Raw genomic sequence first — 27,133 nt, 5'->3', positions numbered from 1 at the left:
CCCTGAGTTCTTCCTGAACTTAAACACCGGCTTAAAAAAAAAAAAAAATTCACAGTCACAGGTGCAGGGACACTGGTCCCCTGCCGGCTGCGAAGTAGATAACGCGAGGACAGCCTCAAAACAACTCCATACGCTTCGGGTGCCTGAGCCTCACTCGGTGGGGGCGGCGCAGACGTCCACGTGCAGTATGCGAGCTGGGGCGCTGCGGGAGCCCGCGCTCTGCCGGTGCGCCCCCGACCCACTCACTGCCGCTCGGGGCTTCGGGTTCCCCCCATGCAAAAGGGGGACCACGCTATGTCATCAAGGGCTGATGCGAAGAAAAACCCAGAAGGAGGCATCAATAAGTAACGAAAGAAAAGGGGTGGCCGTGCCTAATATCGTCGCTGCCGTGGCAATTACTGCAACGGAGGCTCGAGAGTTAGGGCGTCAGAAACGCAAACTTTCCAGGGGACGAAACTCATCCAAGCCTCCTAAGGGGCTGTGGAGACCTCTGCCCGCGCTGGGCCCCGCCGCCGTCCGCGGTCCGCGCCACCTTTCCCGCGGCGAGCTCCAGGCGGGGCGGGGCAGCGGCGGCGCGGGCCGGGCGGCGGGGAAGGGCGGGAGCGCGGTTGCACCCGCGGGCCACTGCCCCCAACGGCTGCGCTGGGCTCGCGGCGCCGTACCCCGAGCGTCGCAGCCTCCGCCACCACCGCTACCGCCGTCGTCGCGGCTCCCTGGGCCGCCGAGCCCCGCCGCGCTCGCTCCGGGCGGGCTCACCCTCCCGGCGGGACAGGGGGGCGCAGCACGCAGTTCCGGGGCGCCCTCCTCGCCTTGCCGCCGCGCTCGGCCCGGGCCCCCCCTCGCGGCCCCAGCAGGTGGAGGCGCCCCGCGCCCACCTACCCGCTCCGCAGCCCCCTCCTGCCGCGCGCCAGCCCGCGCGGGCGCAACTTTCTTAAAGGGACAGGTGGCCCGAATCCGTGTCCACCTGGGGCCCCGTCTCTGCCTCCTGGCCCGTCACCCACTTTGCGGGAGAGAGGGGGTTGCAACAGATTTTTCCGCCCGCCCACGTACTTTGCCCCAGGCCAGGGACGGGATTGCAAGTTTTAACGCACCCAGCCTCCTTTTGCAACTTAATTCCCTTGGCCGAAATCACCCTCCCACTGCTCCTCAACGCATGCTCGCGGGCATGCAGTTGTTGTCACTGTTGGCAAAGTTTGAAGAGGGGTCCCTACCCCTGCACCCCTCCGCCCCGCCCCCCTCACACACACCCCCAGAACCCCGGGGCGTGCAAGGCTCGCGGCTGCTGGGAAACGCCCGCTGCAATCCCCTTGACCCTGCCCTGTAACTGACCCTTGGGGAAAAGCCCCCCGCACGGCTACTGCGCATGCTCTGAGCTGGACAGCTCCAGAGAGGGAAATTTAAAAACGGTTTGAGCTGCGACGGCGGCCAAATTGCGGAACGCGAGGGGCGAGCGCGAGGGAGCCCCCCTCCGGAACCCCTGCCCGCCCCCGGAGTGCCGGCAGCGGCGGCCCCGCGAGGATCGGCTCCAGGTACCGCCTTGCAGGGTCGGCTTTGCTCCCTCCTCCCGGGCAATGCCGGGCATTGCATTTCCAGGGTAGCGACCCGGGCGCAGGGGCTGCGGGGCCGCCTCCCTCTGCTCCCTTTTCCTCCTTCCTGGGAATCCTTCGATGGCTTTAGGGGCGGAACTGGGAGTCTTTGGTGGGCTTTTATGTTGGTTCAGGCTTGGAGTTTGAGAAACTTAGGGAACTCAAGTATTTTTATTTTTTTATTTAAGGCAGTGTTTGTGTGTTGCGGGGGTGGGGGTGGTTGGACTGGTTTTCCAGTAAGGACTTGTGGCATTTCTGAAGGCATTTCCAGGGCAGGAGCTTGCGGGGATTATTCCCTTTGCAAGTGGGAATTTGTTCCCCCAGAGAAATACATATGTCACATCCAGCTGCCCCTTATTTTCAAGGTGATCATAACCAAACTGAGGTTGAAAACATAAGGCTTGGAAGGAAATCGGTTTTTCTGATTCCTATTTTGTGAGTCCACAATTTCCGGGGTTTGACGTTTGGATTCTAGAGGCTTCCCCTGCTCTTCCCCCATTAATTCGAAAGAAGCGGGAATTTCACTTCATTCTCTTCATTTGCTTCTAAAACCCTGTAGAATTGCCCTGGGAAAGTGACCTGAGATGCCCAGGAATCCTCTAGAACTTTTTTCTTAAAAAAAAAAAAAAAGAGTGTTCTGTGAGTTGATTGCGCTCCATCTTTCTGAATTGCGGGAAAAGTGTGAGTTTCTGCCTTGTCCATATCGTCGCTGACGGGAGCTTTGTTTTCTGCTTGTCTTTTTCCCAAGGAGATGATAGAAAGTGACATCTCATCCATAATGTCAGGAATTATTCGAAACTCAGGGCAAAATCACCACCCCTCTCCACAGGAATACAGGTGAGGGCTCCAACAATAACAAACTGTGTATTTTTTAATTGCTCAAAGTGTTTATATGCTGTTTATGGTTTCTGAGACTGCCCAAGAACTATTGTTATGTCCAATTGTGTGATTTTTGCAGGAGAGCTGGAAGGTGTTGATTTCAATGTTGATCTTGCTAAGGGTGTGTGGGCCACAGTCTGGCCCAGTGGGACCACGAAATGCCTTCTGTCTCCTGTCCCCTCCAAAAGAGGTCCCTTTCTGCGTTTGATACTATTTGGGCATCCTGGTGAATGTTAAGATGACAATAGCAGCTACTGCGTCCCCTCCAGTGGCCTTAATGGGCCCTGTGGGAAATGCTCCCCACCCCACTCCCCCGGCCAAAAAAAACAAAAAACAAACAAAAAAAAAACACCCTTCTGGGAGGAATTGGGTTCTATCCTCTCCATGGGTGTTAAGAAAGTAGTCAGATCTGCTAGGTTCTCAGCCAGTCTGTGTGACATTCAGCAAGTTCGTTGCCCTGGGCCTCACTTCCTCATCATTTAATTGATCTTGTTGAATTAGATGATCTTAAGGTCTCTTCTAGGCCTCATGTGTTTGAAGAGTAAATTAGATGGAAACTGAGGCCAAAAGAAGTTATTTCTTGAAACAGGGTGAAGCAAGGTACAAGTGAGAGGATGCACGGAAGCCTTCAGAGCCCTTCTCTTTTTTTTTTTTTTTTTTTTTGTCTTCAAACCTCATAGCCGAAAAGGCCTTTAGGGGGTCAACCAGTCTGTGCACCCCCTGTTTTTTACAGTTGGGGAAACTGAGGCCAAGAAAGGAGAAAGGGCTTGTCCAAGGTCTCCAGGAGGGAAAAGGAGGAAAAGGAAGGACCTGGAGTCCCCTCCTGGCCTCTCTCCCCTTGAGGCCAAGGAGCCCTGACCTGGTTTCCAGGGCTCCCCCGACAAAGCAAGCAACGTGTCTGTAGGCTGAGGGGCCACAGTCCAGATTACAGAATGGGGACAGGACCAGGGCTGGCCTGGGAAGAGCAGGCTGTCACCTCCTATCAGCCCTGTTTACCCAGGGGTTGTCTGGCCCCCCGGGGTCACTGCAGCTCACCAGCAGTGCCTGCTGGGGCAGACCACAGCCCCCAATTAGAGGGAGGCTGCTTCCTGAGGGCTGTGGGCCTGGAGGCTGCCTTCTGAGATCCAAATGAGGACACAGATTCAAACAGCTATTTGCAGAGAGCCTGCTGTGTTCAGAGCTGGGGCCAGGTACGTGGCAGTTTGCAAGCACCTACTGTGTGCCATTCCCCATCACTCACCTCATCTCAGGAGGTTGCTCTGATGAGCTCTGTTGTATAGGTGAGGAAACTGAGGCTCAGAAAAATGAAATGGCTTCTCCCAAGATCACACAGCCAGGGGCCTCTAGGCTTCCTTCCAGCACTCACAGGGTTTAAATAATGCCAAGTGAGTTAGTGGCAGTGTAAGGGTTAGCAGCTTGGGCTCTCAAGTCCATTATAATCCCAACTTCTCTGGCTGTGTGGAGCTCTCTGAGTCTCAGCTTCTTCATCTGTAGAATGGAGACAGAAATAGTACCCACTGCATGGAGTTGTTATGACAATTTAGTAATCATTTTTGGCTCTGCCGTTCACCAATTATGAGCACATTCACCTGTGAACTTTCATAGTTTTGTACAATGGGAATAATAAAAGCTAGCTCTGGAGGGTTAAATGAGATATGTATCATATTATCTATGAAGGTACCTGACACCCAGCAGGCACAGAACGTATCCAGGGTGAATCTACCTCTGCCCTCCTAGCTGCAAGCCTGGGCGAGCTCATCCTTCCTCCAGGGTGGCTTTAAGAGCTCAAAGACATTGAATCTTACTGTTACCTAAAAGCACCCCTTAAAAGCACCGGAGATAGGGGAGTCAGAGAGTGAGAACAACTGCTAGGATTCAGACACATGCAGGTTCAAAGCCCAGCTTTAGGCAGGGCCAGTGACTTGGTTTCGTTTCTCATCTTTAAAATGGGCATGATCATGGCTCTTCCCTCATGCAGTTGCTGGGAGGATTAAGTAAATAAAGCGTGTAGAGCCAGAAACACATAATCAGTAGTTGCTGTTGCTGTTACCACTTAGTTACATTGGAGATTCTGGCTTCCTGCAAGAGACACGTCTGTGGAGGGCTTTCATGATGGGAAGTGAGGAGGAACTTGGAGGGAGGGAGAAACCCTGAATCCAGGTGCCCAGGTGCTGCCCAGGAGGGGCTCCCACCAGACTCGCCCTGGAGTCTTGGCCCCATTCATCTGGGCCACCCAGCTGACAAACTGGGGCACTAAGCAGCTGCCCTTCTCCAAAAACAGGGCAGGGCAAGCAGAGAGCGTCTTGGGGGCCTGGCAATGCCTAGCCAGTCCACTGCCCAGCTAGCAGGGGTCAGCAGTAGGGGAGTGGGGAGGACAAGCAGGCCTGTTCCCATCAGTACTGGATCCAGAGGTGCCCAGGCTCCTGGTCTGGTGAAAGCCTTTCCTATTCACGTGGATTCAGAGTTGTTTGTTTGTTTTGTTTTTGTTTTGTGTGTGTGTGTGTGAGTCACTCTGTCACCCAGGCTTGGAGTGCAGTGGTGTGAACTCAGTTCACTGCAACCTCCACCTCTCGGCCTCAAGCAGTTCTGCCTCAGCCTCCCTAGTAGCTGGAATTACAGGCGAGAGCAACTGTACCTGGCTAATTTTTGTATTTTTAGTAGAGACAGGGTTTTGCCATGTTGGTCAGGCTGGTCTCAAACTCCTGACCTCAGGTGATCCACCTGCCTCGACCTCCTCCCAAAGTGCTGGGATTATAGGCATGAACCACCATGCCCATCTGTGTTTTCTTATATCTAACGGCCAGAGTATCCAGAAGGCAAAATAGCATAATAATAATAACAATAATAATAGCAGCTGGTGGTTTCTTAACCTTTTACTGCCTGCCTTGCCTGTGCCAGGCTCTTGGCATAAATCCCCATCAAATCCCCAAAACCACCCTGTGAGGGTACCACTCTTGGGCCCATTTGGTGAATGAGGAAACCAAGGCTGAGCCTGTTTATATGGCTTAACAAGTTGGCACAGCTCGTCATGGATACAGTGGAGACTTGGCCCCAAAGCAGTTGCACCCTGAGAGTATTTGTAACTACCATCTGTGACCACTGGCCCCAAGTCCCACTGGCCATGAGCATGAGTGCTGGAACAGAATAACTGCTCCATCACCTCACCGCTGTGTGACCCTGGATGAGTCACTGCCTCTCTCTGAGCCTCAGGTTCTTCATCAGTGAAATGGGGCCACCCAATTTGCAGGTTTGCTGGAAGGATTCTGTATCTCAAGTGGGTGAAGGCACTCAGAGGGGCCTGGGAGAGAGTGCTTTCTTGCCGAGGGGGTTTTCTGATTACACAGTGACTTCCCGCTTCCAACCACTCCCATTTTTCTCCCCAAATAATAGCCCGGGAGAAGTGTATGGGCTTCTCATTCACCCTCCCACATCTCTGGAGAAGGGCTCCAAGGACCACGCAGGCTGTGGGTCCAGCCTCTTGTGCAGCCGCCTGGCTCTCCATCCCCCTGGGGCCGAGTTTGGCCGTTAATTTTCAATGGCTGTGTGCAGGAGGGCGGGGGCAGCAGCTAGAGGCGGCTGCCCTGTCCCTGGGGAGCTGTCAGGAGTCAGTGGCGGAGCCTAGACAGCAAATTGGCAGCAGCCTCTCAGCCCCGCTGCTGACGAAGGGGCAGGGGACCAGGGGTGGTCCTGACCTCTTGGGCAACGGTAAACAGGGCTCGTGCTGAACCTAGGTTAGCTGGATTTCTGTCTAGCTCGGGGGTGGGAGGAAAGTTCACCCTTAGAGGTGCTAAAACAGAGTTATTAAGTACCCACTGTGTGCCAGGCACCTGCAAAACATCTTAGCAAGGGTAGCGTCCCATTTCTTCCTTCCCCTTCCCCTTTCCTTCCTTTTTTTTTTTTTTTTTTTTTTTTTTGATGGAGTCTGGCTCTATTGTCCAGGCTAGAGTGCAGTGGCACGATCTCGGCTCACTGCAACTTCCATCTCCTGGGTTCCAGCAATTCTACTTCCTCAGCCTCCTGAGTAGCTGGGATTATAGACGCCCACCATCATGCCCAGCTAATTTTTGTATTTTTAGTAGAGATGGAGTTTCACCATGTTGTCCAGGCTGATCTTGAACTCCTGACCTTAAGTGATCCACCTGTCTCAGCCTCCCAAAGTGCTGGGATTACAGGCGTGCCATTTCTTTATAGGAACAACCATGAGACAGGTACTGACATTATCCCAATCTACACATAGGGATACTGAGGTCAAGAGACATGACTTGCTCAAAGGCACACATTTATGAAGGGGCAGAACTTAAATTATTAATCATCTGTCCCCACCTTTTAGAATTTATTCTGGAGGTCAAGTCCAACAAGCTCCTTTTACAGATTGGGAAACTGAGGCCCAGTGAGATGATGGAAGGCAGGCTTCTGACTTCTTGGACCCTCACCTTCTCCCAGGGCCACGAGGCTCATTGGTCCTCCTTCCGGATCCTCGTCCTGGATATTCACTTCCCAAAATCTCAGTCCCTGCTCTCAGAAATGAGGTGACCTTGGGGAAAAGCCCTTCCTCTCTGGATAGTGGTTCTCTTATCTGTGGACTGCAATGCTGGGCACATGGTAGATAAAAGTTAACACATATGTACTGGATAGATGGATGAATGGACAAATATCACATGAAAATAACATATCCATGGAAACACAGGGAGGCTTCATGCTCAAGGAATGATAAATTTCTCTTGAACTCACACTGTGTGTGGGGATAGTTTAACCCATATCAGGTGACTTCACCCATCAGTTGTGAGCTCCTTGGAAGGGACTCTGTTTCTCAGGGGCAGTAACCATCCCGATGTCTTCCCATCCCTTCACCCTCAGGGTGGAGAGAACAGCTCCTCAGGTGACCTTATGGGTAAGGAAGAGAGGTAGCCTCTCTGCGGTCCGACTCTTTCCAGGTCTTGCAGTTTCATCCCTAAAAAACACATGTGTGCATGCACTGTCACACACATGGACATTCTAAGTCCTAAGGCAACACTTGTTCTAGAAAGGAAAGATTCTTTTAGCCAAATTCCTAATCAAATCATTTCACACTACACTGACCCTTGGCCAAGTTGGGAATTTCTGAGCTTGCTAAACTGTATTTGATTTTCTTTTTCCTGTACATGGTACAAAAGATGTGTTAGCTAAATAAACACCTCCATGAAATGCTTAATCCCTTTTTGTGTAATGGTTGGATCAGGAACAAGAACAGCTTTCAGTGATGTAAGAGTTTCTTACCAACCACATCTCAAGAAGGCAGGCAAAACCTTGTAATCAGGGTGGAGTTGCCGCCCAGGTAGGGCAGGCATGTCTCTGAATCCCTGGAATGGTGATCTGACCCCTACTCTGAGGCAATATTTGTCAGGCAGACCCCTCCTAAATGACAACGCAGAGGAGAAAATGAAGTGGGAAGAGAGAAATGTGGTCTGAGTACCTACCATGTGTCTGGCTTTGTCTTAGAGGTTACCTGATCTTATCCTCACATCTGCCCTGTGTGGTGAGAATTATTATTCCATTTTACTTGTGAGGAAACTGAGGCACAGAGAGGTGAAGTGACTTGCCCTAAATCACACAGCTACAAAGGGGTTGAGATGGGATTTGAACTAAACCGAAGATGGATATTCTTTCCTCTGTACAATTGCTGTATCAATCTAAGGAATCCCAAGGTAGGAAATAAAGAGTTAATTGTGGTCTCTGGACTTCAGCTGTGTAGGCAAGGATTCCCCAGAAACCATAATCCATCCATAAATATGTGTGACCCTGTGTGGGCACCCGCCAGGCTCTTTGGCGAGTTCATTGCATTTCACCTTTACGGCAACAATCACGGAACAGTGGCCATGGGGGTCCAGTTCACATTAGGGGGACAAATATTTGTCAAATGAAAGGCTCAGAACTGGCTGCTATGGGTCTTGCAATGAGGTGTAAGACACATCCATCTCTGTCCTCCTGGCATTTAGTATCTAGAAGGGAGGAGTGGGTAAGAACAGATGCCTGGGTTTTATTAGTGGGTGACCATGAGTGGTCTGTGCTATGTGTAGATACTGACAGCGCTAACCATTTCAGGAGAAGGGAAGACTGGGAGATGCTGGACTGGTCTGGGAGGGCTTCCTGGAGGAGGTGATATTTAAGCTAGGCAGGAAATGGATGGAGATTGAAGAATGCAAGATATGATGGGGCTGGGCTGAGGACTCTTCCTCCCTTTCTGACTCTAGCTTTCATACTTGAGAGTATGTTATAGATGCCCACAGGGTGTTGGGTCCTATGCCAGGTGCTAAACAAAATAGAGGCCTCCTGGTCCTTGCCATCCTATGGCAGAAAGACTGGAAACGTGTAAGTAAATATCTCACTGCAAAATAAGCATTCTGTGGATACACACAGGAAGAGGTAGGGAGGGTCTGGGAGGGCCTCTCGCAGAAGAGATCATTTAGGCTGAGAAAAAAACAGCTATAAATGAGTGCATGGAACAGCATTCCAGGCAGAGGGAACAGTGTGTGCAGGGATCTTAAGATGAGTGAGAATTAGAAGTTTGAGGAACTGAGAGATGGACAGGTTGCTAGAGCAGAGAGAATGGAAGGAGAGAGGTGGGGAAGGAGATAGCCGAGTGTCAGGTGAAGGTGAGGAGCTTGACTCTCACTCCCTCGGTGGGTTTTAAGGACAATGACAGGTTCCGATGTCCCTTGTAAAAGGTCACTTTGGCTGTTGGGTGTTAAATCCATTCCACAAACAGTTCGCCAGTGCCTACCTGGAGCCAAACACGGCACCTATGGTTTGCCTACCCCAAACTAAGAGGCAGGCTCTGTTCTCACCTCTGTTCGGTACATGAGGATGCTGGGGTTCAAAGGGCATTGAGTTATCTGCCCAAGATTTCCCCATTAAGAGTGGAGCTGGGCCGGGCGTGGTGGCTCAAGCCTGTAATCCCAGTACTTTGGGAGGCCGAGACGGGCGGATCACGAGGTTAGGAGATCGAAACCATCCTGGCTAATACGGTGAAACCCCGTCTCTACTAAAAAACACACACAAAAAAAACTAGCTGGGCGATGTAGCGGGCACCTGTAGTCCCAGCTACTCTGGAGGCTGAGGCAGGAGAATGGCGTGAACCCAGGAGGTGGAGCTTGCAGTGAGCCAAGATCCGGCCACTGCCCTCCAGCCTGGGCGACAGAGCAAGACTCCGTCTCAAAAAAAAAAAAAAAAAAAAAAGTGGAGCTGGACTGGAATGCAGGTCCCCTGGCCCCGTCCTCCTGTCCCCTGCTAGTTTCTTTCCTCCCTCCAGCAACACGACTGATTAATTAAGGACATTGTCCATTAAAGTGGGTTGGGTTGGTCTCCCTGTCAGCATAGGATGGAAGCCATGGACTCCAGTGGCATTTTGCCTTGCCCAGAGCCACCATAGGTCCCCTGACAAGTGGCTGTGACACCATGGGAATACCTGGCGCTGGATTTTTTTTTTCTTTTTTTTTTTTTTGAGACGGAGTCTTGCTCTGTCGCCCAGGCTGGAGTGCAGTGGCCGGATCTCAGCTCACTGCAAGCTCCGCCTCCCGAGTTCACGCCATTCTCCTGCCTCAGCCTCCAGAGTAGCTGGGACTACAGGCGCCCACCACCTCGCCCAGCTAGTTTTTTGTATTTTTAGTAGAGACGGGGTTTCACCGTGTTAGCCAGGATGGTCTCGATCTCCTGACCTCGTGATCCGCCCGTCTCAGCCTCCCAAAGTGCTGGGATTACAGGCTTGAGCCACCGCGCCCGGCTGGATTTTTTTATTTTCTATTTTTCATTTTTATTTTTTTAGAGACAGGGTCTTGCTCTGTCACCCAGGCTGGAGTGCAGCAGTGCAATCATAACGCACTGCAGCCTCAAACTTGTGGCTCAAACAGTCCTCCCACATCAGCCTCCTAAGTAGTTGGGACTACAGGCATGTGTCACCATGCCTGGCTAATTTTAAATCATTTTTGTAGAGGCAAGGTCTCAGTATGTTGTCCAGGCTTGTCATGACCTCCTAGCCTCAAGTGATCCTCCTGCGTCAGCCTCCTGAAGTGCTGGGATTACAAGCATGAGCCATCACACCTGGGCACACTCTGATTTTTTAAATAAATGATATGATGAGGGCTTGCCCTTCCTGCATTTCAACCAAACCGGTAGAGCAGCTGCATGAAGAGGCTCCAGGCTCTGAGTGCATCCCTGGTTCAAATCCCAGCTCCTTTGCTGATATGCTATGTGACTGAGACGTGTCACTCATCTCTCTGGGCCTCAGCCATCTCATCTGTGAAATGAGGATGACAGGCAGCTGCCCCCACAGGCTGTCAGGAGACTGGAGAGTTTTGGACGTAGGGGGTTGGCAGGAAGGTGGCATCCCATGCAGGGGTCTCTGCTGTGCATTCTGGAGCAATCAGAACATTATCTCCTCAGACGCAGAGAGTCGCTTCTGCTTGCCAGAACAGTGCCTGGCAAGTAAGAGTTCAAGAAATGCTGTGGAATAAAGCAGACACTTCCCGAGTGCCGGACACCTTGCTGTTGGCTGTCTTCACGGGGCTCACTCCTCCATACTGTCAGGAGATGTTTACTAGAATGGGACCACCACCACCGGGGTGAGCGGCCCACCTGTGTGCCTTTGTCCAATCCTCACCATACCTCGTGAGATGGATGAGCATTAGCACTCCCATTTTACAGATGTGCAACCTGAGGCTCAGAGAGGCACACAGCTGCAGACAATTCTCACAGCTGCTAAGTGGCCAGACCTAGGCCTGACTGACCCCCAAAGCCTACCTGGGTGACCCCTCCACTGCAGTGCCACAGAGAGAGCAAAGTGGGGACCCGGGGCTGGGCTGCCCAGCTGGGATGGGCTTAGGATGTGGCATTGCAGAATAGGTAACACCCAGGAATTCATAAGCACATAGGAGGTACTTGGGAAATGGATTACAGCAATGACAGAGTGTTCTTCTGACATTGATGTTCCCAGGGTGCCACCCTCAATCCTTGCCTGGATCTGTCTCAGACCTTGAATGCTCCATGCTCCGTTCCTTCAAAAGGGACCCAACCCTTCAGCATCCCCCTACTTCCTGGCAAAGGGGGGGCTGCCTAAAGGGGCTCTGGTGGCGTCCCAGATGGGGAAATCGAGGCCCAAGGAGGGAGGAGCTGAAGCAGCTAGCTGGGGCTGCTGAAGCTTGGGGATTTGGCGAGGTCACCTGGCTCAACCTCACCTTTCCTATCTGTTAAAGGGAGTAATGAAGTCTCTAGGGTCTGCGGGCGTGTGCATGTGTGTGTTTACATACACATCTGTGTTGTGTGCTTATGTAGTGTGCATGTGTGGTGTGCACACGTATGTGTGCGTCATGTGTGTAGTGTGCACATGGGTGCATGCGTGCGTGTGTGTGTCTGTGTGCATATGTGTTTTGATAAGGAAAAATATGCACCTGCAAGAGGTTGAGCTTTGAAAAGCAAGATGTGTCTTTGGGGGCGGGGGAAGTTGCTGGTGAACGATTGAATTCAAGGAGACTCTGGAGCACCAGATAGGTCTTTTATGTTCTTTTTGCCCAAAAAGCTCTCTGCTCACTAATGAGGACTCCCTGTGGGTGACAGATCACCCACGTAGTCTGAGAAAGACACATTGTCAGGAGTCACCCTGGGGACCCCTGAACTAATAGATCTGCCTGCCTTTTCAGCAGAACAGATGCCTCATCTGATCTGGTGCTTAAATAAATTATTGATGAACTGTTGTCATTTTCTCTTAGGCGGCTCCCTTAGGGTAGCTGCTATTATTATTCCCACTGTCTACACAGTGAAACTGAGGCCCAGGACAGATAAGTCACCAGCCCCAGGTCACACAGCCAGCAGGAGCTCACACCTGTGGCCCTGAGGGAAGCCTCTACTCTGTTGCTGCTGCTTTATAGGTGGGGATATTGAGGTCTGCAGAGGGAAAGGTGCTTGCCCAAGATGATGGAACTTTGGAAATGCACCCAGGGGGTTGATCTGCAGGTTTCTCCTGCAAATGTCGGGGGTCTTTGCATCAAAAGGAACCTTAGAAGGGCCAGGCACGGTGGCTTACGCCTGTAATCCCAGCACCTTGGGAAGCCGAGGTGGATGGATTACCCAAGGTCAGGAGTTCGAGACCAGCCTGGCCAACATGGTGAAACCCCGTCTCTACAAAAAATACCAAAAATTACCTGGGCATAGTGGTAGGTGCCTGTAACCCCAGCTACTCAGGAGGCTGAAACAGGAGAATCGCTTGAACCCAGGAGGCAGAGGTTGCAGGGAGGTGGAGGTTGCAGTGAGCTGAGATTGTGCCACTGCACTCTAGCCTGGGCAAGAAGAGCGAAACTCTGTCTGAAAAAAAAAAAAAAAGGAACCTTAGAGGTTGCTTGGGCTCACCTTTCATCCAGCAGGGGCCTGGCAGTTCATCCCCTCGGCTACTGCTTGGATAGGTCTGGGACGGGGGGCTCACAACTTTGTGAGTTGCCCTAATACACAGCTCCTGTTTTTGCTCCTCTTCCCTGCAACCTCCTTGCTGGTGGTGGGGATGGCAGATGGGGTACCCGTTTTATAATGAAACATACTAAAACTCAAAATTCCCTGAAATCCTCTCCTTAAATTTCCAGATCTAAATAAATTTCTAGTTGTTTTAAGGCAATGTAAGAACACCACAGATTTTTTTCCATCAGGATAGAAAGGATTGTTTCAGATCACAGATCACTGCCACCTAGAACTTTCTCCACTGATGGAAACATTTCATATCTGCACTGGCCATGTGTGGCCATTCAGTACTTCAAATGTAGCTGGTGGACCAAGGAACTCTGTACATTGATTTGATTGTAATGAACTTAAATGTAAATAGCTGCTCGTGGCTGCCCATTGGGGAGACACTGGGAGGATTTTCTAGATATCATGGAGCAGCAGTCCCAGCCTTTTTGGCACCAGGGATTGGTTTTGTGAAAGAGAATTTTTCCATGGACCAGGTGAAGGAAGGGGGATGGTTTTGGGATGAAACTGTTTTACCTTATGTCATCAGGCATTAGATTCTCCTAAGGAGGCCGGGCACCGTGGCTCACACTTGTAATCCCAGCACTTTGGGAGGCCAAAGCAGGTGGATGACTTGAGGTCAGGAGTTTGAGACCAGCGAGGCCAACATGGTAAAACCCCAATTCTACTAAAAATACAAAAACTGAGCTGGGCGTGGTGGCGCCTGTAATCCCAGTTACTTGGGAGTCTGAGACAGGAGAATCGCCTGAACCCAGGAGGCAGAGGTTGCAGTGAGCTAAGATCGTGCCACTGCACTCCAGCCTGGGTGACAAGAGCAAGGCTCTGTCTCAAAAACACAAAACAAAACAAAACAAAACAAAAGATTCTCATAAGGAGTGGGCAACCTAAATCTCTTGCACGCGCAGTTCACAATAGGGTTTACGCTCCTATGAGAATCTAATGCCGCTGCTGATCTGACAGGAGGTGGAGCTCAGGCACCTGCTACTCACCTCCTTCTGTGCAGCCCGGTTCCTAACAGGCCACGGACCAGTACCAGTCCTCAGCCTGGAGGTTGTTGACCTCTGTAATAGAGCACACTTCTTCAGCCAGGGAGACAAGGACACGGTTGTTGTGGCCACCCCAGTCTCTGGAGGTGGATGTCCTGGTTCCACCACTCCCTGGCTGGATGACCCTAGACAGGCCCATTCCTCTCTGGCCTCAGTGTTGTCATCTGGCAAATGGGAAAGTGGTGGTGATAACAAACTCTGCCTGATCAGGCTCTTGCAAGGATGATGTGAGATCCAGTGTGAAAGTGGCTTTAGCTCAGGGCTGGGCGCACACAAGGGGCTCGTCCACCCCATGCCACATCCATGGGGGGACAGCTGACCCCAGGGGAGTGTGGGTGGAGCAACCAGAACGCTGGGTCTGTTTGCTCATCTGTGTTCATCTGTGGGTACTCGTGGAGCAGCCTTCGTGTGCCTGGCCCTGCGCTGGGCGCTGGGAGTTTGGCTCCTCCCGTGGGGGCGGGAGGGTCCTTGCTTCAGCACCAGGGCGTCTGGGGGCTGCCTGCACCCAGCAGGGGACTCAACCCCTGTCGTTTCCTGGTCTCCTCCCTGCCAGACCCTTACGGACCCTCAAGACCTGAAGGTGTAGCCCCTGCCCTCGCTGGGGCCACCAGTTGGGCTCAGAAGAAAGTTGTGGTCAACTAGAGTGCTCCCTGGGGCTCAGAGAAATGGGGAATCCAATGGGGAGACCCTGAAATGTGCACAGAGGGAGAAGGAAAGGCATCGTTTGTCAGGGAACAGAAGGCGCAGAGACCCAGAGGAAGGCACACGGAGAAGAGGGGAAGGACATTTGTCCCCAATTGGGACCTTTAGTGCAACGGAGGCTTGTCACACACCACACCTGAGTGAGGGCAGGGGCCACCTCAACAGGAGGAGGGCGGGATGGGCCACAGCTCCCCAGCACTGGGTGTGCAGGAACCACCTGAGGCTGGGGGATGCGTTAAATGCAGGTACCCGGGCTCTTCCCCAGAAAGCCTGCCTCAGTGGCTCTGGGCGACCCAGCAGCAGGGCTGGTACCATGCAGGGGACTGTGGGTGAGTGGGGTGGAGACAGGTCCATAGGAGATCGGGGACCCTGGACGCCATGTCAGAGAAGGGGGAAGAGGAGAGGATGGGCACTTAGCACAGCTCTTGTGGGTGCTCTGCCTTCATCGTTGTTGCTCCCATTCTACAGATGAGGAAACTGAGGCTCAGGAAGGTTAGGAAGCACACCAGACACCACCAAACCTGAAGGGTAGGGCTGGGACTTCCTCCCAGGGTCCCTCAGTTACAGTGACAGACACAGAAGAGAGAAGGGGAGTCAGAGATGGAGGGAGAGTGGAGGAAGCGGGTGGAAGGAGTTGGGTCTTTTTTTTCTTTTTGAGACAGTCTTGCTCTGTCACCCAGGCTGGAGTGCAGTGGCGAGATCTTGGCTCACTGCAACCTCCGTGTCCTGGGTTCAAGCAATTCTCCTGCCTCAACCTCCCGAGTAGCTGGGATTACAGGTGCATGCTGCCATGCCCAGCTACTTTTTGTATTTTTAGTAGAGACAGGGTTTCGCCATGTTGGCCAGGCTGGTCTCAAACTCCTGACCTCAGGTGATCTGCCTGCCTTGGCCTCCCAAAGTGCCGGGATTACAGGCATGAGCCACCATGCCCGGCCAGAGTTGGGTCTTTTGAAGTTGATTCTTCTCAAAGCTCCTTTGGAGGTGACCCTAGGCAGGCAGGCATCAGTGACATGGGTGACTCAGGGTTAGCAGGGCTGAATTTTCCTCCCACCCAGGAACTGAAGTGACACTCCCAGAGCGGGAGCAGAACAGGCCTTGGGAGGAGAGCCCAGGGCAGTGGGGCTGGAATGTGCCTTTTTCTTTGAAATTAAAATGTCCTGTCATTTTCCAGTAGAGGGAAACTTAGGAGGTTGATATAGGATCTCTCTCTCTGTGGCTGTCTCTGTCACACACACACCAGGGAATATTCCCAAACCCTCTACGATGGCAGGGTGGATCACAAAGCCACTCTGCCTCCACACCAGTGTGCCAGCCTGGGGGGTATGAGGCATTGCGGCTATTACTGTTATCACTCATGCCCATTTTACAGGTGGGAAACTGAGGCTGGCGATTAAGTGCTCTCCCCAGGGCCTATGGCTGAGAAGCCAGAATGGGTGGTTTCAGAACCAAGGAGCCTTTCCTGAGTTACAGCTGCTGTGGGCCCTGTAGTTTACACCGTCTCAAATGAGGCACCGGGAGAGAGCGAGGCGAGGGCACATGGGGACACCTTTAATGAGGGAACTTCAGGCACTGATGAGGGGGAGATGTGGAGGGGGCTTCGCATGCCACTGTGGAGAGGGGGCCGTGCTGACCTTTCTGCAGGAGACAGAGGTCAGAGTGGTCAGTTGATTGGGGGATGAGACATTCTCAGGTAGGCCTTGGTGCGTCAGCCCCTGGCCCTTGCCATGCACACAGAAGACATGCCTGAATGCCAGAGAGACTCTAAGAAACAGTGGGAAGCTAGCCAGGCTTCGGAGCCTGTGGCCTCCCACCACAGTGCTCCTGGGGCCCACAGCCACTCCCTGCAGGTGTCCAGGGTGCTGGCTGGGACCACCTGTCAGGTGCACTGAGGCGGACATTCTGGCATGGGCAGTGGGCACAAGAGAGGACCAGACCACCTTTGGGATGCCTGGGGTAGCGGGGAAGCAGGGCCCTGGCCATCAACCCCAAGCATGTACAGCAAACCCCTGAGAGGGGAGATGGGGACTGCACCTGTGCCAAAAGTCAATCACACTGTGGCTCATCTGATCCTACGACAGCCAGGGAGCGGAGCCCCAGGGACCTGCAGGGACTTGTCCAAGGTCATGCAGCTCAGGGGTCACAAGGACTTGAACCCAGATCTGTCCAGTCAAGGCCTGAGCTTTGGCCGTGCCCCCTGTGGGCTGTCCTTCCCCCAGAGCATAGCTGTGGAAGTCCCAAGGGTGGGGCTTCAGGGTCTGAGCTGGGGCCCCAACTCTGCATTTTAACTGGCTCTCTGGGAGATGCCGGTTTGCACAGCCCCAAGTGAGAGCCCGGGACCCAGGGTGGGGCATGTCCCCCAGAAGATGTCTGATCTCCACCTGTAGTGCCACAGGAACAATCTGAGGGATGCAGACAGACCCGGGTTCAAGTTCTGACTGCCTCGCTTATTAACAAAGGGATTTTTCTTTTACTGGGCTGGCTTCAGCTTCCCCATCTGTGAAGTGGGGCTGCCTACTCTCTGTCCCTGTCCTGGGGCTGTGACAAGGACCTGAGGAGGCAGAAGACAACTCTGTCCGTTCAAAAGGGCTGGATGTGACCGTCACTGTCACACCAATTCTCAGCGCTGGTGGCCTGTGGTCAGTCTTTTTTCAACCAGCCAAGCAGGCATTTAAAAGGCACCCAGTGTGTGCAAGGACATGGGGCAATATGGGGCTTGGGGCCAACACTCAGTGAGCCAGAAGGTGGGGTAATGGGGCAGAGACCTAGACAGTGCAGGACTCGCTGGTCCTGGTGAAGTGTAGAGAGCAGTCAGGGTGCAGAGTGGGTCCTGTGCTTGGGGTCTGGGTGGCAAAGGCTTCCCAGTGGAGGTGCTGCTCTCGGGGTAGCAGGAGCCTGCATGGGGAGTCAGGACCCCAGCCCTGGTCCTTTTCCATACTGTGACATTGGGAGCAAACCAGTCTCTGCTTCCCAGAGGTAAAAGAAGAGGTGGGGTCCAGTGATGTCTGTGGGATGTCTGGGGTGAAGAGGCCAGAAGTCAGACTTTGCAGTGAGCCTCCAGGGGTGGGCATGGGTGCTGGGGAGGAGGCAGAAAGGGCATCATTCCTGCAAGAGGAAGGGCAAATGCAAAGGCATGAGCCCTGCCTGGGTCTGCTGGGGGCTGCAGGAGGAGTGGGGCTGCAGGAAGGGGGAGCCAGAGGGGGTCACAACTAGCAGGAAAGAGAAGCATCAGGATAGCGCCATTGACTCAGCCCAACTAGACGCTCAGCCATGTGCTACGCCCTTTATACCTGACTTCGTGTAATCCTCACTCTGTGGGGAGACAGGCTGACAGCACTGAAGTGACCACTCAGTCCTGAGTTTCTTCATCTGTACAATGGGGCCAGTGTAAAACCCAGGGTCTGGCACACAGGCAGTGCTCCTTACAGGGAAGTGTTTAGTGGTAGCTGTGGCCAGGGCATGTCGATGTGACCCCCAGATCCCAAAGCTTCAGTGTACTTCCAGTCCCCTGGCGACCTGGTGAATATTAATATGAACATTAATGTTGGTGTTAATATTAATAGCAGCTAAATATTCATGTTACATTTACTATGAGCCACTGTTCCAAGTGCTTTACATGCAATTACATATTTCTTATGACATCCTATGAGAAAAGAGCTATTGTTATCCCCATGATACAGATAAGAAACTGAGGCTCAGAGAGGTTAAGCCAGTGGCCCAAGGGCACACAGGCAAATGGAAATCGGGATTAGAATCCAGAGCCCAAGCATTTAACCACCACGGGTACTGCCTGTTAGGTTTACCTGCTGCCAGAGATTCTGCCCCACAGTGGCACCTAGAAACCTAGTTTATTTACAGCCCCTCATGCAGGGAGCTTTGGAGGGCAGCCACCTTGCTAAACCTGCCAGCAGGGGCCCATCTCCACTTCTTGTTACCGCAGTGCCAAGCAGAGCGGCCAGGGCAGTGGGGAGTCACAGCAGATTACTGAACAGGAGCATGGCTTGTACCACCAGGCGCCAGGAGGTTGGCTGGCCAGTGGGTGAGGAAGGGAGGGTGGGGACTAGCCAGCACCCCCAACAGTGGGTGGCACACCAGGCCCTGCCCCTGCACTTCACCCCATGGTCTCCCAGGGCCTAAGGGGACAGATGGTATCACCCAGGCCCAGGCCGTGGCTGTCACTTAGCCAGATGAGTTACGAGCAGACTGGAGGGGTGGCAGCCGGGGGGCCGCAGAAACAATTGCACTGAGACTCTGGGACAATGGGGGCCACGTGCCACAGGGGCAACAGTCGTTTGTCACACAATGGGATGCCGGGGGACAGCAGCCGGGCCAACTGCTGCCACTGACACGGCCGGCCGCGTTTTCAAATCGTTTCTAGGCCCTGTTTCCCTATGAGGCAGCCAATCGCGGGGGCAGCCAGGCAGTCACCTGATGCCAGCTTCGTGGGCCCAGGGCCCGGGCCCTGTGACAACTGAGCAGTGTGGCCATGGCAACGCTAATTGTGGCCCTAAAACACAAGCGGGGAGAGATGGGGAGGAGCAGAGAGAGAGAGACAGAGAGGGAGGAGGAGGGAGAGGGAGAATGTGAGGCCAAGTTGGCCAAGCAGATGGAGGGAGGGAAGGGGCCGGGCCTCGCTGGAGCCTCTGACAGGCGCAGAAAACCAGGGCAGGATGGATCGGTGTCCTGCCTCTCTCTACTCCTCAATCTGTGAGGCTATTTTTGAAACATGGAGCTTAGAATTTAGACCGTGGGCCTCTTGGTGGTGACACAAAAAGCCCCTGGCCGCAGGGGTGGCAGATGTGGGGTCTGGTGTGTGCTCCTGGGCTGGTCTCTGCACTGTCACGACAGGGCCCAGATGGTGTTGTAAGACCGGGTGCTCTTGGAGTCTCATGGCAAGTGTGACTTCAGGGCACTGGGGAATGATGTGGCTATCCCAGATCACCAACCTGTCTGGCACCTCCATGGGCAGCTATCCTACATCCACAACAAGCGATGTTTTGCCCATGAATCTGTTGCAGCTGGTGGGCGTGGGTCCCAGCTGGAACCTCTCGGGGCCACCAGGGGTCGACATGAAGGGCTCAGGCTTCAGGAGGCACTGACTGGGTCTCAGCCCCACCACCTCCTATTCTGTGTCATCTTGGGCGGTGACTCAGTGCTCCGAGCCTCAGTTTTCTCATCTGTACATTGGGAGTATGTACATCTCACAGCAGCTGTGGGAATTGTGCAGGACAGTGCTTGTTGAATGCTGAGTCCAGGGCCTGGCAGGTAGCAGGCACTCAGCTGCCTCAGCACATGGCAGGATCATCCACGCAGGATCATCCAAGTTCCACGTTCCTCACAGCTACAGCACAGCAGGAAACTGCCCTGGACATGGAGTTGGGAGCCTGATCCTGTCCTGGCAGGTGGGACCCTGGCCACAGGCCCTGACTGCTCTGTGCTGTAGTGTCCCATAGTAGGTAAGCTCCAACTGTGCCTCAGTTTCCCCATCTGCAAAATAGGAATAATAACACCTGCCTCACAGGGTGACTGGAAGTGTAAAAAGTCTTGACCGGTGCCTGGCACATAGTAAGTCCTCAACAAACATTCGTGTATATTGTTTTTGTGGTAGGTGCTAAGTAGGATGTGTTAAGTGGGTGAAGGAAGGAAAGATGAGGATGAAAGATCTGGCCACCAAAAGGGATCTGGGACCAGGTTCCCGTGCCCAGTCCTGGGGATGGGCAGGTTGGAGGGCTGGCATGGCTTGGGGAGATGAGGCACATTAAGCGGATGCTTCCAGAGGTCAGGACGCACCCCCAGGAGCTGGCCTAAGCTCCCCCTCCCGCCAGAGCTCTCTGCTCCTCTCTTCAGGCTTCTAGCCACCACCAGCGATGACGACCTCCCCGGGGACCTGCAGTCACTGTCGTGGCTCACGGCGGTGGATGTGCCTCGGCTGCAGCAGATGGCAAGTGGCCGCGTGGACCTGGGTGGCCCCTGCATGCCACATCCACACCCAGGTAGGCTCAGGGACAAGGTGGGCAGGGAGGAGTGTGATATAGGAAAGGGGTGATTCCCAGCCCTGCCACTCACCCACTGTGTGGCCATGACCCGGTCTCCCAGTCTCTCTGGGCCTCTCTTTCTGCATCTGTAAAATGGGACAAATGCTCCTTCCTTAGAGGGATGTGGTTCATCATTTGCTTAACCGTGTGCCAGGCCCCGAGTGAGCTAAGGTTTCTGTGAATACAGTCCTGCTGCCACACTGGTGCATCCTGAACCTCTAGGGCAGTTGGCAAACTACAGCCCGTGGGCCAGATGCAGCCTACGGCCTGTTTCTGTACAGCCTTTGTGTTAGGAATGGATTTTACATTTTCCAAGGGTTGTAAAAACACAGAGACCATCTGGCTGGCAAAGCCTAAAATATTTGCCATCTGGCCCTTCACAAAAGAAGTTTGCTGCCCCCTGATCGAGAGGATTCCAAGAGATAATAGTGGAAGTGCTGAGTGTAGGGTCTGGCACATAGTAGATACTCAATAAATGGCAGCCAGTTGCAACTAATGGCAGTTAGCTGCAATCATAGGCAATGGATAAAATGCTTAGAGACACAGAAAGTGTTGAAGAAAAGCAAAACAGTGACAAAACAATAAGCAACAGTATATTAAAAGTACCAGTGGTTGAAAAATACTTGTCTAGGATTATTTGTTTCATTGGGCAAATTGTTCTTGGGCAAAGCATGTACAGCAGGGGTCAGCAAACTTTCTGTCAAGGGCCAGGTAGTCAATATTTTAGATTTTGTAGGTCATCTGATCTGTCAAAACGATTCAACTGTGCCATTGTAACACAAAACCAGCCACAGCCAATATGTAAATGAATCAATGCAACTCTGTGCCAATAAAACTTTATTTACAAAAACAGGCCGGGCGCAGTGGCTCAAGCCTGTAATCCCAGCACTTTGGGAGGCCGAGATGGGCGGATCACGAGGTCAGGAGATCGAGACCATCCTGGCTAACCCGATGAAACCCCATCTCTACTAAAAAATACAAAAAACTAGCCGGGCGAGGTGGCGGGCACCTGTGGTCCCAGCTACTCGGGAGGTTGAGGCAGGAGAATGGCGTGAACCCGGGAGGCGGAGCTTGCAGTGAGCTGAGATCCGGCCACTGCACTCCAGCCTGGGCGACAGAGCGAGACTCCGTCTCAAAAAAACAAAAAAACAAACAAACAAACAAAAAAACTAAATCAGGCTCTGGGCCAGAGTTTGGCTGCCGGTTTGCCAATCCCTGATCTAGAACCCCCAGGGGACAGCTGTGTGATCTCAGCCAAGTGCTTTCTGCCCTGACCAGTTTCCACATCTGTAGCAAAAGTGTAACAGAACTGCCTGCATGGGACATTGTGAGGATTCGATGCAGAAAGTGCCTTGAACGCAGGAGGTGTTTAATAAATGGTGAAATAAGGATGCCTCTTTCTTCACTGTGGCTGCTGGGTACTTTCTGTGGGCCTGTTACTGTGCCAGGCATTTGGAGCAATGAGTGATATGATGTGGTCCCAATTCTTAGGGAGCTGACGATCTGGTCAGAGAGAGAAGGACAAGACAAACAGATCTAGGGACGGTGGCAGCCAGAATTCAGAGGAGAGAAGGACCCATAGGGCTTCCTGGAAGAGGTGCCCCTAGGGCAAGACCATCCTGCAGGTCAACTTTGCTTGATTGGAGGTGGCTACCTAAAATCTGCCTAGTGCAGTAAGAATCTGTGATAGATTAGCAATGTCTGTCACAAGCCCAGCACAAGATGGGGGAAGTATGTCTGCTATTCTCATCCTGTGTGGAGGAGCAGGGCTTGGCAAAGGGAAGAGAAGGCACAAAGCCATTTTGGACCTAAACCTAGAAGCACTCAGGAGCCATGGCATGTTTTTGAGGAAAAGAAATGAACAGTGAATTGGTGTTTTAGCTTCATGAAGGACAGGAACTAAGCTATTACATCATCATGATTATCATTTATTATTGACTCATGTTTATTGAGGTATTATGTGCCCAGCAGTGTGCTAAGCACTTGATAGACATTATCTCCATTAACCCTCAAAGCAAATTTATAGTTAAGGGTATCAGTAGTTCAAGTACAAATGGGAAAACTGAGGCTGACCTAAGGTTATATAGCAGGTAAGAACCTACTTTTCACTACATACCAGGGAAGTGATTTGCCAAGCACCTACTCTGTGCCTGGTCCGAGGAAAGGGGCTGGCTCCATTCTCTGGAGACACCTGGGCACTGGGCTGTTCCTGGTGGCAGCCACCATTCCTCTGGCCCAGCAGCGTCTCTGTGCTTCTCTCCTGCAGGTGCCTTGGCTGGGGCAGCCGACCTGCATGTGGGAGCCACTCCAAGTCCCCTTCTCCATGGCCCAGCAGGCATGGCCCCCGGAGGCATGCCAGGTCTGGGCCCCATAACCGGCCATGGAGACAGCGTAAGTACAACTGCATGGACTGCGAAGGGTGGGCAGTGCCCTCCAGACTGGGTGTCCACCCCCACTCTGACCCTCTGTCTCCTCCTCTTCCCGCCCAGCAGATGAGCCAGTTCCCCGTGGGGGGCCAGTCCTCATCTGGCCTGCAAGACCCGCCGCATCTGTACTCACCTGCCACCCAACCACAGTTCCCGCTCCCCCCGGGTGCCCAGCAGGTACCAAGGGCTCAGGGGAGCCCTGGACTCAGCAGCAGACACCCTGCCTTGGGCTGGCCAGGGACCTCTCTGAGCCTCAGTTTGCTCACCCAGAACATGGGAATAACATTCCCCCCATGCTCAGGTCATGGGGTCATTCATTCCGTTCCCCCAAAACTCCTGCCCTGAGCGGAGACGAGATTGTTTCCTGGACGGCTGTGAATCCCCACACGACGCGTTTTGAAACTAGGGTGGGGACAGGGTTACTGTGAGTGACGTATGTTCTTTCTCACCTTCTCTCTCTCTCTCTGCCACTTTCTCCCTGCCCTTGCCTGTGGGAAGTGCCCTCCTGTGGGCCTCTATGGCCCCCCATTTGGGGTACGGCCCCCCTACCCCCAGCCCCACATGGCTGTGCATTCGTCTCAGGAACTGCACCCCAAACACTACCCCAAGCCCATCTACTCGTACAGGTGAGGTCCAGGGTGGGCCGGGTCAGGGCCGAGGGCGGCTCCGGGAGGAGAGGGATGAGGCTGCGCTCAGGGCATCTCAGACAGCTACATGTGGCAGCCCAGACTTCCAAGAGGGAAGTTTTGGGGAGTGGGGAACCCCCAGGTGGGACTTGTTCTCAGGAAGGAGCATCATAGGGTCCCCCAGGTCAAGAGCCCTCTGCAGACCTGAATCCAGTGCCACAGTTCACTTCATTCACAAGCTGTGTGGCCTTGAGGAAGTGGTGTGACCTCTCTGAGCCTTGATTTCCCCAAATGTAAAAAGTCATCAAAATAATAGTATTGTATACCTCACGGGAGTTTGGGGAGGGGGAAACAACCTAGGTACAGTCTAAAGGCTCATAGTCATTAAAATTATGGGGATGCAATGAAGAGGCAAAAGGGTAAGATTTCTCAAGTCAGTACCAATGGTTGAGCCCAGGGTCAAGGAGAAAGGGCAAAGGGTGGGAAAGACATTGGGCCATGAAATGGTATTGAGAGCTCACTGTGTGTGAGTGTGTAGGGTCAAGCAGGGCAGGCTTCCTGGCAGAAGAGGCATTGGGCTGTCAGCCTGAGACCCCTTCACGCCTGGCCTGGCCTGCCCTGCCCTGCCCTGCCCTGCCCCACCTCCTGCCCCCAGCTGTCTGATCGCCATGGCCCTGAAGAACAGCAAGACAGGCAGCCTGCCTGTGAGCGAGATCTACAGCTTCATGAAGGAGCACTTCCCCTACTTCAAGGTGAGGGGTCCTAAGCCAGGGTAGGGGTGCTGGAGCTGCCCTGGTCTCTTCCTGGTGCTGCCAGAATCCAGGGCTGGCCCTGGGCCAACCCTCTCTGGTTCCCAGTTCTGTCTGTATATCTGGTGATTAGGACATGTGCACATACACTCACATAGAAGAAAGTCAGAAAGAGAGGGGGCATTTGAACTGGGCTCTGACAGATGAAGAGGAGTTCATTAGGCATCCCAAGGAGAAGAGGGTAGAGGCACCAGACTAGTTGCTCAGCACGGATTCAGTACAACATAATGATGCAAAACAACGGAACTGGCAAGAGCCTTCACCTCTGAGCCTCAGTATCCTCATATGTCAGGTGTGGAGAATCATCCCAAGTGAAGATCCTGCAGATAAGGGCCTGGCAGCTTCCTGCATAGGGTTGGCCACTAGTAATGTTATCCTTGTTAGCATCAAAGCAAAAAGTGGAGCAGGAAGTTAGAGGGTACACCAAGCTGTAGGGTCCCTGGGCTGGACAGTGTCCTTAGCAAAAATACTGCAGTACAGTGTGTGTGAGTACATGTACACGTGTGGTGTGAGATGCATTGCGATATCTGGTTATCTAGCATTTAAAAATAATTTGCTGGTGGTGCACGCCTGTAGTCCCAGCTACTTGGGGAGCTGAGGCGGGAGGACTGTTTGATCCCAGGAGGTCGAGGTTGCAGTGAGTCGTGATCATACCACTGTACTCTAGCCTGGGTGACAGAGCAAGACCCTGTCTCAAAAAGTAAATTTGCATTGAATACACTTGACCACTTATCCATTTATTGGCATCACTCTTCCTTGCTTGCTTCCTCAGTGGGAGAGAGAGTATGGAATATCCAGCAGGCCAGGCTGCATCCTCCTATAGTAACAGTTGGCCGGAGCTGAATTGTACTTCCCCTCTCATCAGGGCATGGCCACACCAGCTGGCCTCAGTCCCCAGCACTCTCTCTTGTCTCTCCAACTTGAGGCTGAGTGTCAGTCACTGTCAAATTACTCCCGCCACCGTGATGTCCTGCCGCTATAGGCTTGAGTAAGAGATCCCCGGGGTAGGAGGAATGCCTATGTTTCTTCATAGACGGCTCCCGACGGGTGGAAGAACTCGGTGCGGCACAACCTGTCTCTGAACAAGTGCTTCGAGAAGGTGGAGAACAAGATGAGCGGCTCCTCCCGCAAGGGCTGCCTGTGGGCTCTGAACCTGGCCCGCATTGACAAGATGGAGGAGGAGATGCACAAGTGGAAGAGGAAGGACCTGGCTGCCATCCACCGGAGCATGGCCAACCCTGGTGAGGCCCGGACAGCCCACAGCGCGCGCGCACATACACACACAAATGCACACGCACACACACATGGAAGAGAAAGGACTTGGCTGACATTCACCAGAGCATGGCCAACCCTGGTGAAGCCTGGATGCACACATGCGCACACACACGAATACACGCGCACGTGCGCGCACACACACAAATGCACTCACACACCTGTGCACACACACATGCACACATACACAGAAGAGGAAGGACCTGGCCACCATCCACTGGAGCATGGCCAATCCCGGTGAGGCCCAGACAGCCTGCAGCGCGCATGCACACAAATGCACACGTGCGTGCACACACACACGCAGAAGAGGAAGGACCTGGCCGGCATCCACTGGAGCATGGCCAACCCCAGTGAGGCCTGGACAGCCCACAGCGTGCACACACACACACACGCGCATGCACACACACGGAAGAGGAAGGACCTGGCCGCCATCCACTAGAGCATGGCCAACCCCGGTGAGGCCCAGACAGCCCACAGCGCATGCGCACACGCACACACACACGCACATGCACACACGTACACACATGCGGAAGAGGAAGGACCTGGCCACCGTCCACCGGAGCATGGCCAAGAAGCCCGGACAGCCCCCAGTGTGCGCACACATGCATGCACGCATGCACACATACACACCACACGCCCCTCCTCCCAGCCCAGCCCCAGCTCTGCCTATGCCATACCCAGTCTGTAACACTTCTCAGATACGATGATGGGAAGACAGGAGTCTGGCAAACCTCCCTCCTATGAAATTGGCCTCTCCCTCCCCAACCCTATCCAGTGGTGGAAGTAATTGAGGGGCCTGATCAGAAACAGGAAAAGCTGTTGGATCTCACTCGTCATCCATAGTTTCTTGCCCAGAAATGCCAAACTACACAACCATGGGATAAACATTGCTTTCCTACATTGGCAGAGATGTTTAAAATAATAACACTCAGTGTGGACTAGGATGTGGAAACATAGACAGCCTAGTATACAATGGATAGGAATTTAAGCTGGTAAACTTTTTGAGGGAAAGCTAATATATCAAACACCTGCAAATGGTACCCATGGATTGGTCCAATTATTCTACTTTTGACAATGTGTATTGTGAAGAGCAAAGATTTGAGCAAAAGGTTTATGAACAAAGTTATCCATCACAAAATTATTTCTAAGAGTGAAACATAGAAAGCAGTCCAGACATCTCACAAGAGGGGGCTGGTTAAATAAATAGAATGACATACCTTGCAAGTATTAGAGATGAGAAATATTTTTAAATATTTTTGGAATATAAAGA

At 53.0% G+C, this 27,133-nt stretch overlaps 1 protein-coding gene across 1 annotated transcript in view; it reads left to right on the top strand.

The window, feature by feature from the left end:
• The first annotated feature begins 1,363 nt into the window (after positions 1 to 1,363).
• FOXN4 (forkhead box N4) overlaps positions 1,364 to 27,133 on the top strand; it is a 31,516-nt gene continuing 5,746 nt past the window's right edge. Inside the window, exons 1-8 of the mRNA XM_023209772.3 lie at positions 1,364 to 1,529; positions 2,335 to 2,423; positions 20,543 to 20,688; positions 22,997 to 23,121; positions 23,223 to 23,333; positions 23,655 to 23,782; positions 24,438 to 24,534; positions 25,625 to 25,832. Coding sequence (XP_023065540.1) covers positions 2,338 to 2,423; positions 20,543 to 20,688; positions 22,997 to 23,121; positions 23,223 to 23,333; positions 23,655 to 23,782; positions 24,438 to 24,534; positions 25,625 to 25,832 — 901 coding nt within the window. The 5' untranslated portion in view covers positions 1,364 to 1,529; positions 2,335 to 2,337. The remainder of the gene's footprint in view (positions 1,530 to 2,334; positions 2,424 to 20,542; positions 20,689 to 22,996; positions 23,122 to 23,222; positions 23,334 to 23,654; positions 23,783 to 24,437; positions 24,535 to 25,624; positions 25,833 to 27,133) is intronic.

Source organism: Piliocolobus tephrosceles, chromosome 10 (genome assembly GCF_002776525.5).
Source record: "Piliocolobus tephrosceles isolate RC106 chromosome 10, ASM277652v3, whole genome shotgun sequence".
Classification (NCBI taxonomy): domain Eukaryota; kingdom Metazoa; phylum Chordata; class Mammalia; order Primates; family Cercopithecidae; genus Piliocolobus; species Piliocolobus tephrosceles.
Note: the sequence above shows the minus strand (reverse complement) of the source record. Positions and strands in the feature narration are given on the sequence as shown.